The sequence below is a fragment of the Anomalospiza imberbis genome, chromosome 28, assembly GCF_031753505.1.
Source record: "Anomalospiza imberbis isolate Cuckoo-Finch-1a 21T00152 chromosome 28, ASM3175350v1, whole genome shotgun sequence".
Taxonomy (NCBI): Eukaryota; Metazoa; Chordata; class Aves; order Passeriformes; family Viduidae; genus Anomalospiza; species Anomalospiza imberbis.
In genome coordinates, this window is record NC_089708.1 from 3,993,174 (window position 1) to 4,007,694 (window position 14,521).

Sequence of the window (14,521 nt, forward strand, 5' to 3'; positions counted from 1 at the left end):
CTCTTAATAAATGGGTGAGAGATCTTGGTTTCCTTCCTCAAAAAATGGGTAAAAACTCTTCATTTGCCTCTTAATAAATGGGTGAGAGATCTTGGTTTCCTTCCCAAAAAATGGATAAAAATCCTTCATTTCCCTCTTAATAAATGGATAAAATCCCTTCATTTACCTCTTAATAAATGGGTGAGAGATCTTGGTTTCCTTCCCAAAAGATGGGTAAAAAACCCTTCAATTCCCTCTTAATAAATGGATAAAATCCCTTCATTTACCTCCTAATAAATGGGTGAGAGATCTTGGTTTCCTTCCCAAAAGATGGGTAAAAAACCCTTCAATTCCCTCTTAATAAATGGGTAAAAACTCTTAATTTACCTCTTAATAAATGGGTGAGAGATCTTGGTTTCCTTCCAAAAAATGGGTAAAAAACCCTTCAATTCCCTCTTAATAAATGGATAAAATCCCTTCATTTACCTCTTAATAAATGGGTGAGAGATCTTGGTTTCCTTCCTCAAAAAATGGATAAAAATCCTTCATTTCCCTCTTAATAAATGGATAAAATCCCTTCATTTACCTCTTAATAAATTAGTGAGAGATCTTGGTTTCCTTCCAAAAAATGGGTAAAAAACCCTTCAATTCCCTCTTAATAAATGGATAAAATCCCTTCAATTCCCTCTTAATAAATGGATAAAATCCCTTCATTTGCCTCTTAATAAATGGGTGAGAGATCTTGGTTTCCTTCCCCAAAGATGGGTAAAAAACCCTTCAATTCCCTCTTAATAAATGGGTAAAATCCCTTCATTTACCTCTTAATAAATGGGTGAGAGATCTTGGTTTCCTTCCAAAAAATGGATAAAAATCCTTCATTTCCCTCTTAATAAATGGGTAAAATCCCTTCATTTACCTCTTAATAAATGGGTGAGAGATCTTGGTTTCCTTCCTCAAAACATGGATAAAAATCCTTCATTTCCCTCTTAATAAATGGATAAAATCCCTTCATTTACCTCTTAATAAATGGGTGAGAGATCTTGGTTTCCTTCCTCAAAAAAAGGGTAAAACCCCTTCAGTTCCCTCTTAATAATTGTGTAAAATCCCTTATTTCCTTCTTAGTAGAAGGGTGAGAGATCTTTCTTTCCTCTGTCCCCCAAAAGGGGTGCCAGCAGTGGGCTCAGTGGGGTTTTTCTCTCCCTCTCCCTCCTCCAGGACGCCGAGAACGCCATCCAGCAGATGGGGGGGCAGTGGCTCGGGGGCCGGCAGATCAGGACCAACTGGGCCACCAGGAAACCTCCAGCTCCCAAGAACACCTATGAGAGTAGGTGCCCACCCTGTGCCCTGCCAGCTCCGGGGGTGGGGGATCCCAGAGTTTTGGGGGTGGGAAGGACCTCAGAGCCCATCCCACCCCACCCCTGCCTTGAGCAGGGACACCTTCCCCAATCCCAGGGTGCTCCAAGTCCCCCCCAGCCTGGCCTTGGACACCAACGGGGATGCAGGGGCAGCCACAGCTGCTCTGGGAATTCCATCCCAGCCCCTCCCCACCCTCATTCCTTCCCAGTATCCCACCCCAGTCTCCCAGTTTGAAGCCATTCCCTGTGTCCTGTCCCTCCACCCCTTGTCCCCAGTCGCTCTCCAGCTCTCCTGGAGCCCCTTTAGGCCCTGCAAGGTGCTCTGAGATGTCCCTCTAAAGGTTTGCAGGTCTTTCCCAACGCTCCTGAGGCAGTCAGGACTGAAATCCCCCCCACCAATTCCCATCCCACCCCTTGAAAACCAAATCCAATATCCAAAATCCAATCTCTTGCAGCAAACACCAAACAATTGTCCTACGACGAGGTGGTCACTCAGTCCAGCCCCAGCAACTGCACCGTGTACTGCGGGGGGGTCACCTCGGGCCTCACAGGTACGTGTGGCCCCACCCCGGGGCAGCTGTCCCCGTGTCACCACGGGTGCCTCACGCTGCTGTCTGTCTGTCCTTCCTGCTCCAGAGCAGCTGATGCGCCAGACCTTCTCCCCCTTCGGGCAGATCATGGAGATCCGAGTGTTCCCGGACAAAGGCTACTCCTTCGTCAGGTGGGAGTGGCACTGGGGGTTGGGGGGTGACCCAGGGGAGAGGGGTTTTCCTTCCTATGCTCTGAGGAGGGATTATGGCTGTAAAAAGTGGGAAAAATCCCAAAAAACACTTGGGACAGGTCCCTTTGTCATCGATCACCGAAACCTCCCAGGTTACAGGGTTTTTCCTTCCTCTGCTCTGAGGAGGGATTATGGCTGTAAAAAGTGGGAAAAATCCCAAAAACCCACTTGGGACAGGTCCCTTTGTCATCGATCACCGAAACCTCCCAGGTTACAGGGATTTTCCTTCCTCTGCTCTGAGGAGGGATTATGGCTGTAAAAAGTGTGAAAAATCCCAAAAAACACTTGGGACAGGTCCCTTTGTCATCAATCACTGAAACCTCCCAGGTTACAGGGATTTTCCTTCCTCTGCTCTGAGGAGGGATTATGGCTGTAAAAAGTGTGAAAAATCCCAAAAACCACTTGGGACAGGGATCTTTGTCATTGATCACTGAGCCCCTCCCAGGTTAGAGGGTTTTTCCTTCCTCTGCTCTGAGGAGGGATTATGGCTGTAAAAACTGAGAAAAATCCCAAAACCCACTTGGGACAGGTCCCTTTGTCATCGATCACCGAAACCTCCCAGGTACAGGGATTTTCCTTCCTCTGCTCTGAGAAGGGATTATGGCTGTAAAAAGTGAGAAAAATCCCAAAACCCCACTTGGGACAGGTCCCTTTGTCATCGATCACCGAAACCTCCCAGGTTACAGGGATTTTCCTTCCTCTGCTCTGAGGAGGGATTATGGCTCTAAAAAGTGGGAAAAATCCCTAAAAACCACTTTGGGACACGTCCCTTTGTCATCGATCACAGAAACCTCCCAGGTTACAGGGTTTTTCCTTCCTCTGCTCTGAGGAGGGAATCTGGCTGTAACAAGTGGGAAAAATCCCAAAAACCACTTGGGACAGGTCCCTTTGTCATCGATCACCGAAACCTCCCAGGTTACAGGGATTTTCCTTCCTCTGCTCTGAGGAGGGATTCTGGCTGTAAAAAGTGGGAAAAATCCCAAAAACCCACTTGGGACACGTCCCTTTGTCATCGGTCACCGAAACCTCCCAGGTTACAGGGATTTTCCTTCCTCTGCTCTGAGGAGGGATTATGGCTGTAAAAAGTGGGAAAAATCCCAAAAAACACTTGGGACACGTCCCTTTGTCATCGGTCACCGAAACCTCCCAGGTTACAGGGATTCTCCTTCCTCTGCTCTGAGGAGGGATTATGGCTGTAACAAGTGGGAAAAATCCCAAAAAACCACTTGGAACCAGGGCTCTTTGTCATTCAGGACTTCAATCAGCACTGAGGAGTCACTGAACCCTCCCAGGTTAGAGGGTTTTTCCTTCCTTAGGTTTGAGGAGGGATTCTGGCCATAACAAATGGGAAAAAATCCCAAAAAGCACTTGGGACAGGGATCTTTGTCACATGGGAGTTCCATCAGCACAGAGGAGTCACTGAACCATCCCAGGTTACAGGGTTTTTCCTTCCTCTGCTCTGAGGAGGGATTATGGCTGTAAAAAGTGAGAAAAATCCCAAAAACCACTTGGGACACGTCCCTTTGTCATCGATCACCGAAACCTCCCAGGTTACAGGGATTTTCCTTCCTCTGCTCTGAGGAGGGATTATGGCTCTAACAAGTGGGAAAAATCCCAAAACCCACTTGGGACACGTCCCTTTGTCATCGATCACAGAAACCTCCCAGGTTACAGGGTTTTTCCTTCCTCTGCTCTGAGGAGGGAATCTGGCTGTAAAAAGTGGGAAAAATCCCAAAAACCACTTGGGACAGGTCCCTTTGTCATCGATCACCGAAACCTCCCAGGTTACAGGGATTTTCCTTCCTCTGCTCTGAGGAGGGATTCTGGCCATAACAAGTGGGAAAAATCCCAAAAAAACACTTGGAACCAGGGCTCTTTGTCATTCAGGACTTCAATCAGCACAGAGGAGTCACTGAACCCTCCCAGGTTAGAGGGTTTTTCCTTCCTTAGGTTTGAGGAGGGATTCTGGCCATAACAAATGGGAAAAAATCCCAAAAAGCACTTGGGACAGGGATCTTTGTCACATGGGAGTTCCATCAGCACAGAGGAGTCACTGAACCATCCCATGTTACAGGGATTCTCCTTCCTCTGCTCTGAGGAGGGATTATGGCTGTAAAAAGTGGGAAAAATCCCAAAAACCACTTGGGACAGGTCCCTTTGTCATCAATCACCGAAACCTCCCAGGTTACAGGGATTTTCCTTCCTCTGCTCTGAGGAGGGATTCTGGCTGTAACAAGTGGGAAAAATCCCAAAAAAACACTTGGAACCAGGGCTCTTTGTCATTCAGGACTTCAATCAGCACAGAGGAGTCACTGAACCCTCCCAGGTTATAGGGTTTTTCCTTCCTTAGGTTTGAGGAGGGATTCTGGCCATAACAAATGGGAAAAAATCCCAAAAAGCACTTGGGACAGGGATCTTTGTCACATGGGAGTTCCATCAGCACAGAGGAGTCACTGAACCATCCCAGGTTACAGGGATTTTCCTTCCTCTGCTCTGAGGAGGGAATCTGGCTCTAACAAGTGGGAAAAATCCCAAAAAAAACACTTGGAACCAGGGCTCTTTGTCATTCAGGACTTCAATCAGCACTGAGGAGTCACTGAGCCCTCCCAGGTTAGAGGGTTTTTCCTTCCTTAGGTTTGAGGATTCTGGCCATAACAAATGGGAAAAAATCCCAAAAAGCACTTGGAACCAGGGCTCTTTGTCATTCAGGACTTCAATCAGCACAGAGGAGTCACCGAACCCTCCCAGGCTGGAGAGGTTAGAGGGTTTCTGCTCCTTCTGCTCTGAGGAGGCCATAAAATATGGGGAAAATCCCATAAATCACTTGGAACAGGGCCCTTTGTCATTCAGGACTCCAATCACCACTGAGGAGTCACTGAACCCTCCCAGGTTAGAGGGTTTTTCCTTCCTTAGGTTTGAGGAGGGATTATGGCCATAAAAAGTAGGGAAAATCCCAAAAACCACTTTGAACCGAGAGGGTTTCTGCTTTGAGGAGACCATAAAAAGTGGGAAAAATCCCAAAAACCACTTGGGACAGGTCCCTTTGTCATTCAGGATTTCAGTCACCACTGAGGAGTCGCTGAACCCTCCCAGGATACAGGGTTTCTGCTCTGGGGAGGGATTATAACCACAAAAAATGGGAAAAAAATCCCCCAAAACCCTTGGAAAAGCACCCTTTGTCTTCCATCACCCCAGAAAATTCACTAAACCCTCCCAAATTAGAGGGTTTTTCATTCCTCCGCTCTGAGGAGGGATTATGGCCATAAAAAGTGGGGAAAAAAATCCCAAAAACCCCTTGGAACAGGACTCTTTGTCATCCATCACCCCAGAAAATTCACTAAACCCTCCCAAATTAGAGGGTTTTTCTTTGCTCTGCTCCGAGGAGGGATTATGGCCATAAAAAGTGGGAAAAAAATCCCAAAAACCCCTTGGAACAGGACTCTTTGTCATCCATCACCCCAGAAAATTCACGAAACCCTCCCAAATTAGAGGGTTTTTCATTCCTCTGCTCCGAGGAGGGATTATGGCCATAAAAAGTGGGGAAAAAAATCCCAAAAACCCCTTGGAACAGGACTCTTTGTCATCCATCACCCCAGAAAATTCACTAAACCCTCCCAAATTAGAGGGTTTTTCTTTGCTCTGCTCTGAGGAGGGATTATGGCCACAAAAAATGGGGAAAATCCTAAAAATCACTGGGATATGGATCTTTGTAACATGGGAAGATCCATTTATTTCCTTCTCTAATTAATGGGAAGATCCTTCATTTCTTTCCAACGAATGGTGACTTCCACCTCTCCCATTTAATAAAGAAATCAGTAAAAAAGATTAAAAAAAGAAAATTTGTAAAAAAAAGTAATAGACTTATCTTTCCCATTTAGTGAAAAGCCAGTAAAAATCAATTAAATAATAAAAAATAGTAAAAAAATCTATAAATTGACTAATATTTCCCATTTAGTAAAAAAATCAATTAAAAATGAAAAATCTAAATCAAAAAAATCAAGGCATTGACTAAGCTGCCCCATTTAGTAAAAAATTAGTTAAAAATCAATAAAACATAAAAAATAGTTTAAAAATTATTAAATTAACTAATCTTTCCCATTTAGTAAGAAAATCAGTGAAAAAAACAATTTTAAAAAGAGAAAATTAGTAAAAAATCAATTAAATAGACTGCTCTCCTTGCCAAATCCCCCTATTTATATAGGGAGAATCACAGCATGGAGGCATTCCCAATAAATATTCCAATAAATACCACAATCAGTATCCCAATGAATATTCCCAATAAATATCCCAACAAATATCCCATTAAATATTTTGCATAAATATTCTAATAAATATTCCCAAACAATATCCTAATAAGTATTCCCAATTAATATCCCAGTAAATATCCCAATAAGTATTCCCAATAAATACCCCAATAAATTTTCCAAATAAATACCCCAATAAATACCCCGATAAATGTTTCCAATAAATATCATAATACATATTCCCAATAAATATTCCCAGTATTCCCAATAAATATCCCAATAAATATATTCCAAATAAATATCCTAATAAATATTCCCGGTATATATTCCAAATAAATATCCTCAATAAAGATCTCAATCAATATTCCCAATAAATATTCCAATAAATATCCCAATAAATATTCCCAATCAGTATCCCAATAAATATTCCCAATCAATATCCCAATAAATATACCAATAAATATTATGAGTATTCCCAATAAATATTTCCAATAAATAACCCCAATAAATATTCCAAATAAATAACCCAATAAATATCCCCATCAATATCCTACTCAATATTCCTAATAAATATCCCAATAAATATCCCCAATCAATACCCCAATAAATATCCCAATCAATATCCTAATCAATCTCCCAGTAAATATCCCAGTCAATATCCTAATCAATCTCCCAGTCAATACCCCCATCAATATTCCCTTTCAATACCCCAATAAATAATCAATATCCTAATCAATAACCCAGTCAAATACCCCAGTCAGTATCCTAATCAATACCCTAATCAATACCCCAATCAATATTTCATCCCGGCAGGTTCAGCTCCCATGAGAGCGCTGCCCACGCCATCGTCTCCGTCAACGGCACCACCATCGAGGGCCACGTGGTCAAGTGTACTGGGGCAAGGAGACGCCCGACATGGCCAGCCCTGTCCAGCAGGTCTGGAGTGCCCCGAGGCCCGGGGATGCTAATTAACCACCTTGTTAATTGGCTGGAGGTGGGAGTGAGATGGAGGGGTGGGGGATGGATGGATCCATGGATGGATGGATGGATGGTGGATCCATGGATGGATGGATGGATGGATGATGGATCCATGGATGATGGATGGATGGTGGATCCATGGATGGTGGATGGATGGATGGATGGATGATGGATGGATGGATCCATGGATGGATGGATGAATTGATGGATGATGGATGGATGATGGATCCATGGATGGATGATGGATGGATCCATGGATGATGGATGGATGGATTCATGGATCCATGAATGATGGATGGATGGATGATGGATGGATCCATGGATTGATGGATGATGCATGATGGATGATGGATGGATCCATGGATGATGGATGATGCATGATGGATGGATCCATGGATGATGGATGATGGATGATGGATGGATCCATGGATGATGGATGGATCCATGAATCCATGAATGATGGATGGATCCATGGATCATGGATGGATCCATGGATGGATGCATGGATGATGATGGATCCATGGATGGATGGATGGATGATGGATGGATCCATGGATGATGGATGGATCCATGGATGATGGATGGATGGATGGATGATGGATGATGGATGGATGGATGATGGATGATGGATGATGGATGGATCCATGGATGATGGATGGATGATGGATGATGGATGGATCCATGGATGATGGATAGATCCATGGATGATGGATGGATCCATGGATGATGCATGGATCCACGGATGGATGGATGATGGATGATGGATGGATCCATGGATGATGCATGGATCCACGGATGATGGATGATGGATGATGGATGGATCCATGGATGATGGATGGATCCATGGATGATGCATGGACCATGGATGGATGGATGATGGATGATGGATGATGGATGATGGATGGATCCATGGATGGATCCATGGATGATGGATGGATCCATGGATGATGGATGGATCCATGGATGATGGATGATGGATGGATCCATGGATGATGGATGATGGATGGATCCATGGATGATGGATGATGGATGGATCCATGGATGATGGATGGATCCATGGATGATGGATGGATCCATGGATGATGGATGATGGATGGATCCATGGATGATGGATGATGGATGGATCCATGGATGATGGATGGATCCACGGCTGGATTCCACCATTCCCTGAGCCCTGCCCCGTGTGTGTCCCCAGGGCCAGCTGAGCTACCCGCCGGCCTACGGGCAGTGGGGTCAGTGGTACGGCGGTGCCCAGCTGGGCCAGTACGTGCCCAACGGCTGGCAGGTGCCCGCCTACGGCGTGTACGGCCAGGCCTGGAACCAGCAGGGCTTCGGGTGAGTCCGCAGCGCTTTCACGTCCCTGTGATCCCTTTCGGGAAGGGATGGCTGTGCCTGGCATCCTCGGCAGGGCGGGGACGTCCCGACAGGGGTGGGGACATCCCAGTGAGGTGGGGACATCCCAGTGAGGTGGGGACATCCCGACAGAGGAGGGGACATCCCAACAGGGGTGGGGACATCCCAGTGAGGTGAGGACATCCCAGTGAGGTGGGGACATCCCAGTGATGTGGGGACATCCCAGCAGGGGTGGGGACATCCCAGCAGGGGTGGGGACATCCCAGTGAGGTGGGGACATCCCAGCAGGGGTGGGGACGTCCCAACAAGGGTGGGGACATCCCAACAGGGCTTTGGGTGACTCCAGAGCATTTTTACCCCAATTTTTATCCAATTTGGGAAGGGATTTTTGTACCTGGGTTCCAGCAGGGCTTTGGGTGAGTTTTGAGCACTTTTACCCCAATTTTTATCCCTTTGGGGAAAGGATTTTTGTACCTGGGATCCCAGCAGGGCTTTGGGTGACTCCCGATCATTTTTACCCCAATTTTTATCAAATTTGGAAGGGATTTTTGTACCTGGGATCCCAGCAGGGCTTTGGTTGAGTTTTGAGCACTTTTACCCCAATTTTTATCCAATTTGGGACGGGAATTTGGTACCTGGGATCCCAGCAGGGCTTTGGGTGACTCCCGATCCGTTTTTCCCCAATTTTTATCCAATTTGGGAAGGGATTTTTGTACCTGGTATCCCAGCAGGACTTTGTGTGACTCCTGAGCATTTTTACCCCAATTTTTATCCAATTTGGGAAGGGATTTTTGCACCTGGGATCCCAGCAGGACTTTGTGTGACTCCCGATCCGTTTTTACCCCAATTTTTTATCCAATTTGGGAAGAGATTTTTGTACCTGGGATCCCAGCAGGGCTTTGTGTGACTCCTGATCCGTTTTTCCCCAATTTTTATCCAATTTGGGAAGGGATTTTTGTACCTGGGATCCCAGCAGGACTTTGGGTGACTCCCGATCCGTTTTTACCCCAATTTTTATCCAATTTGGGAAGGGATTTTTGTACCTGGGATCCCAGCAGGGCTTTGGGTGAGTTTTGAACACTTTTACCCCAATTTTTGACCCTTTGGGGAAGGGATTTTTGCACCTGGTATCCCAGCAGGGCTTTGGGTGACTCCTGAGCATTTTTACCCCAAATTTTTATCCAATTTGGGAAGGGAATTTTTGTACCTGGGATCCCAGCAGGGCTTTGTGTGACTCCAGAGCATTTTTACCCCAATTTTTATCAAATTTGGGAAGGGATTTTTGTACCTGGGATCCCAGCAGGGCTTTGTGTGACCCCGATCCATTTTTACCCCAAATTTTATCCCATTTGGGAAGGGAATTTTGCACCTGGGATCCCAGCAGGGCTTTGGGTGAGTTTTGAGCACTTTTACCCCAATTTTTGACCCTTTGGGGAAGGGATTTTTGTACCTGGGATCCCAGCAGGGGCTTTGGGTGAGTTTTGAGCACTTTTACCCCAATTTTTATCCAATTTGGGAAGAGATTTTTGTACCTGGGATCCCAGCAGGGCTTTGTGTGACTCCCGATCCATTTTTCCCCCAATTTTTAACCCTTTGGGGAAGGGATTTTTGCACCTGGGATCCCAGCAGGACTTTGTGTGACTCCCGATCCATTTTTACCCCAATTTTTATCCAATTTGGGAAGAGATTTTTGTACCTGGGATCCCAGCAGGACTTTGGGTGACTCCCGATCCGTTTTTCCCCAATTTTTATCCCTTTGGAGAAGGGATTTTTGCACCTCAGATCCACAGCAGGGGTGGGGACATCCCAGCAGGACTTTGTGTGACTCCCGATCCGTTTTTCCCCAATTTTTATCCCATTTGGGAAGGGATTTTTGCACCTGGGATCCCAGCAGGGCTTTGGTTGAGTTTTGAGCACTTTTACCCCAATTTTTGACCCTTTGGGGAAGGGATTTTTGTACCTGGGATCCCAGCAGGACTTTGGGTGACTCCAGAGCATTTTTACCCCAATTTTTATCCAATTTGGGAAGGGATTTTTGTACATGGGATCCCAGCAGGGCTTTGGTTGAGTTTTGAGCACTTTTACCCCAATTTTTATCCCATTTGGGAAGGGATTTTTGCACCTGGGATGCCAGCAGGACTTTGGGTGACTCCCGATCCATTTTTACCCCAATTTTTATCCAATTTGGGAAGGGATTTTTGTACCTGGGATCCCAGCAGGGCTTTGTGTGACTCCAGAGCATTTTTACCCCAATTTTTATCAAATTTGGGAAGGGATTTTTGTACCTGGGATCCCAGCAGGGCTTTGTGTGACCCCCGATCCATTTTTTACCCCAAATTTTATCCCATTTGGGAAGGGAATTTTGCACCTGGGATCCCAGCAGGGCTTTGGGTGAGTTTTGAGCACTTTTACCCCAATTTTTGACCCTTTGGGGAAGGGATTTTTGTACCTGGGATCCCAGCAGGGGCTTTGGGTGAGTTTTGAGCACTTTTACCCCAATTTTTATCCAATTTGGGAAGGGAATTTTGCACCTGGGATCCCAGCAGGGCTTTGTGTGACTCCAGAGCATTTTTACCCCAATTTTTATCAAATTTGGGAAGGGATTTTTGTACCTGGGATCCCAGCAGGACTTTGTGTGACTCCCGATCCGTTTTTTCCCCAATTTTTATCCAATTTGGGAAGGGATTTTTGTACCTGGGATCCCAGCAGGACTTTGTGTGACTCCTGATCCGTTTTTCCCCAATTTTTATCCAATTTGGGAAGGGAATTTTGTACCTCAGATCCACAGCAGGGCTTTGTGTGACTCCCGATCCATTTTTACCCCAATTTTTATCAAATTTGGGAAGGGATTTTTGTACCTGGGATCCCAGCAGGGCTTTGGGTGAGTTTTGAGCATTTTTACCCCAATTTTTAACCCTTTGGGGAAGGGATTTTTGTACCTGGTATCCCAGCAGGACTTTGTGTGACTCCCGATCCGTTTTTCCCCAATTTTTATCCAATTTGGGAAGGGATTTTTGTACCTGGGATGTCAGCAGGGCTTTGGGTGAGTTTTGAGCACTTTTACCCCAATTTTTAACCCTTTGGGGAAGGGATTTTTGCACCTGGGATCCCAGCAGGACTTTGTGTGACTCCCGATCCGTTTCCCCCCCAATTTCCCCCCATTTTGGAAGGGATTTTTTTCCTCTCACCCCTCCCAAAGCCTTTCCCCCACCATTGCAAGGCTCCTTTTGGATTCCCTGAAGGATTTCTTTCCCTCCCCACCAGGCAGAGCCAGTCGTCGGCGCCGTGGCTGGGCCCCGGCTACGGCGTGCAGGGGCAGAACGGCGCCGTGGTGCCCCCCCAGCCCGGCTTCCGCGTGGGCTTCGAGACCCCCTGAGGCTCCTGGAGCGACCCCCCAGCGCTGAAGTGGCACAAAACCCCTCCTTTTCCACCCCAAAAACGACCCAGATGCTGCATGGCCAGGCCAGGTTTTTCTCTGGTTTTTTTTTTGCTTTTTTTCCCTTTTTTTTTCCCTTTTTTTTGCCTTTTTTTTTGCCTTTTTTGCCTTTTTTTTTGCCATTTATTTTGCTTTTTTTTGCCTTTTTTTCCCTTTTTTTTTTGCCTTTTTTGCCTTTTTTTTTGCCTTTTTTGCCTTTTTTTTTGCTTTTTTTTTGCCTTTTTTTGCCTTTTATTCCCTTTTTTTTGCCTTTTATTTTGCTTTTTTTTGCCTTTTTTTCCCCTTTTTTTTTGCTTTTTTTTGCCTTTTTTTTGCCTTTTTTTGCTGTTATTTTCCTTTTTTTTTTTTTTGCCTTTTTTTTTGCTGTCTTTCCCTTTCTTTTTCCTTTTTTTAGCATTATTCTGCTTTTTTTTCCTTTTTTTCCTTTTTTTCCCTTTCCTTTTTTTGCCTCTTTCCCTTTCTTTTTCCTTTTTTTAGCATTATTCTGCTTTTTTTCCTTTTTTTTCCTTTTTTTTTCCCCTTTCCTTTTTTGCTTTCTTTCCCTTTCTTTTTCCTTTTTTTTTTAGCATTATTCTGCCTTTTTTGCCTTTTTTCATTTTTTTTTTCCTTTTCTTTTTTGCCTCTTTCCCTTTCTTTTAGCATTATTCTGCTTTTTTTGCCTTTTTTTCCTTTTTTTTTCCCTTTCCTTTTTTTGCCTCTTTTCCTTTCTTTTTCCTTTTTTTTAGCATTATTCTGCTTTTTTGCCATTTTTTTTTCCTTTTTTTTGCTTTTCCTTTCCTTTTTTGCCTCTTTTCCTTCCTTTTTCCTTTTTTAGCATTATTCTGCTTTTTTTGCCTTTTTTTTTTGCTTTTCCTTTCCTTTTTTGCCTCTTTTCCTCTTTTTCCTTCTTTTTATCTTTATTCTGCATTTTTTTGCCTTTTATGGGTTTTTTTTTGCTTTTTTTTTCCTTTTTTTTCCTTTTTTTTGCTTTTCCTTTCCTTTTTTGCCTCTTTTCCTATATTTTTCTTTTTTTTAGCTTTATTCTCTTTTTTCTTTGCTTTTTTCCCTTTTTTTTTTTGCTTTTTTTGCCTTTTTTTTTGCTTTCCCTTTCCTTTCTTGCCTCTTTTCCTTTCTTTTTCCTTCTTTTTAGTTTCACTCTGCCTTTTTTTGCCTTTTTTGCTTTTTTTCTTGCTTTTTTTCCTTTTTTTTCCTTTTTTTTTTTGCTTTTCCTTTCCTTTTTTGCCTCTTTTCCTTTATTTTTCCTTTTTTTTAGCTTTATTCTGCCTTTTCTTGCCTTTTTTTACCTTTTTTTTGCTTTTTTTTTTTGCTTTTCCCCCCTTTTTTTCCTTTAACTTTCCTTTTTTGCCTCTTTTCCTTTCTTTTCATTTCCTTTTTTTACTTTTATTCTGCTTTTTTACCTTTTTTTCCTTTCTTTTCCTTTCTTTTTCCCTTTTTTAAGCTTTTTTAGCTTTTTTGCCTTTTTTGCTCTTTTTTTTGCCTTTTTTTGCTTTTTTTTGCTTTTATTTCCCCCTTTTCACCTTTTATTTGCTTTCTTTTAATTTCTTTTTCCTTTTTTGTTTTTTTTAGCTTTTTTCTGCTTTTATTTTTTGCTTTTTTTTTCCTTATTTTGGTTTTTTTCTTCTTTTTTTTTTGCCGTTTTTGCTTTTTTGTGTTTTTTTTTTTCTTTTTTCCTTTTTTCCTTCTGTTTTTTTGGTTTTTTTTGGGTTTTTTTTCCCATGTGTTTTTCTAGAAACACAAATTGCAGGGACTTGACTGCCTCAGCTGAGAATCGAGGCAGGAATTGCACAAAGTCATCCTTGGGGGGTGGTTTGATTTGATTTTTTTTTGGGGTTTTTTTCGGTTTTTTTGTGATTTTTTCCAGGGGTTTTCCCTCAGAAATAACAGAGCTGGGGGTGAAAAAAAAAACCCCAAAAGAAGCCAAAAGTGTGAGGATCCTGGAGCTGCCTCCAGCCTCACACCCTCTCTTTTAAAATATATTTTTTTTTGCAAAAGAAATCCTTCGTTTACATCCTTTTTTTTTTTTAATTATTATTTTTTTTGTGGATCTCAGTGTGTTTTTCAGGGTCGGGTTTGTTTGCCTTATGCTGGGGAAAAATACTAAATAAAAAATAATAATTTTTTTTAAAATAAAAAGGGACTCAAAAGTGCCCAACTCTCTCCCCACGTGAGCCAAGATTTCCCACCCTGGGACAGCAAAATTCCTGTTGCTAAAACGTGACAAATCCCCTCCGGGGCTGGTTTTTGGGGTTTTTTTTTTTTAATTTTTTACTGATTTTTACATTTTCCTGTACTGATTCTGTAAAATATTAAGAGCAAATTGAAGAATTTTTGCACAACCGTCGGCCACTTTTGTACTTTTTCCTTATTTAAAGGTAGGACACGGAGTCTTTTGATG

General features: G+C 43.4%; 1 protein-coding gene across 1 annotated transcript in view; it reads left to right on the plus strand.

The window, feature by feature from the left end:
• The window catches only part of TIA1 (TIA1 cytotoxic granule associated RNA binding protein), a 29,097-nt gene extending 16,992 nt beyond the window's left edge, over positions 1–12,105 (plus strand). The window contains 7 exon segments of the mRNA XM_068174345.1: positions 1,195–1,303; positions 1,790–1,885; positions 1,971–2,055; positions 7,173–7,249; positions 7,252–7,295; positions 8,533–8,672; positions 11,955–12,105. Of these exon segments, the coding sequence (XP_068030446.1) occupies positions 1,195–1,303; positions 1,790–1,885; positions 1,971–2,055; positions 7,173–7,249; positions 7,252–7,295; positions 8,533–8,672; positions 11,955–12,066 (663 nt within the window). The 3' untranslated portion in view covers positions 12,067–12,105.
• The last annotated feature ends 2,416 nt before the right edge of the window (positions 12,106–14,521 follow it).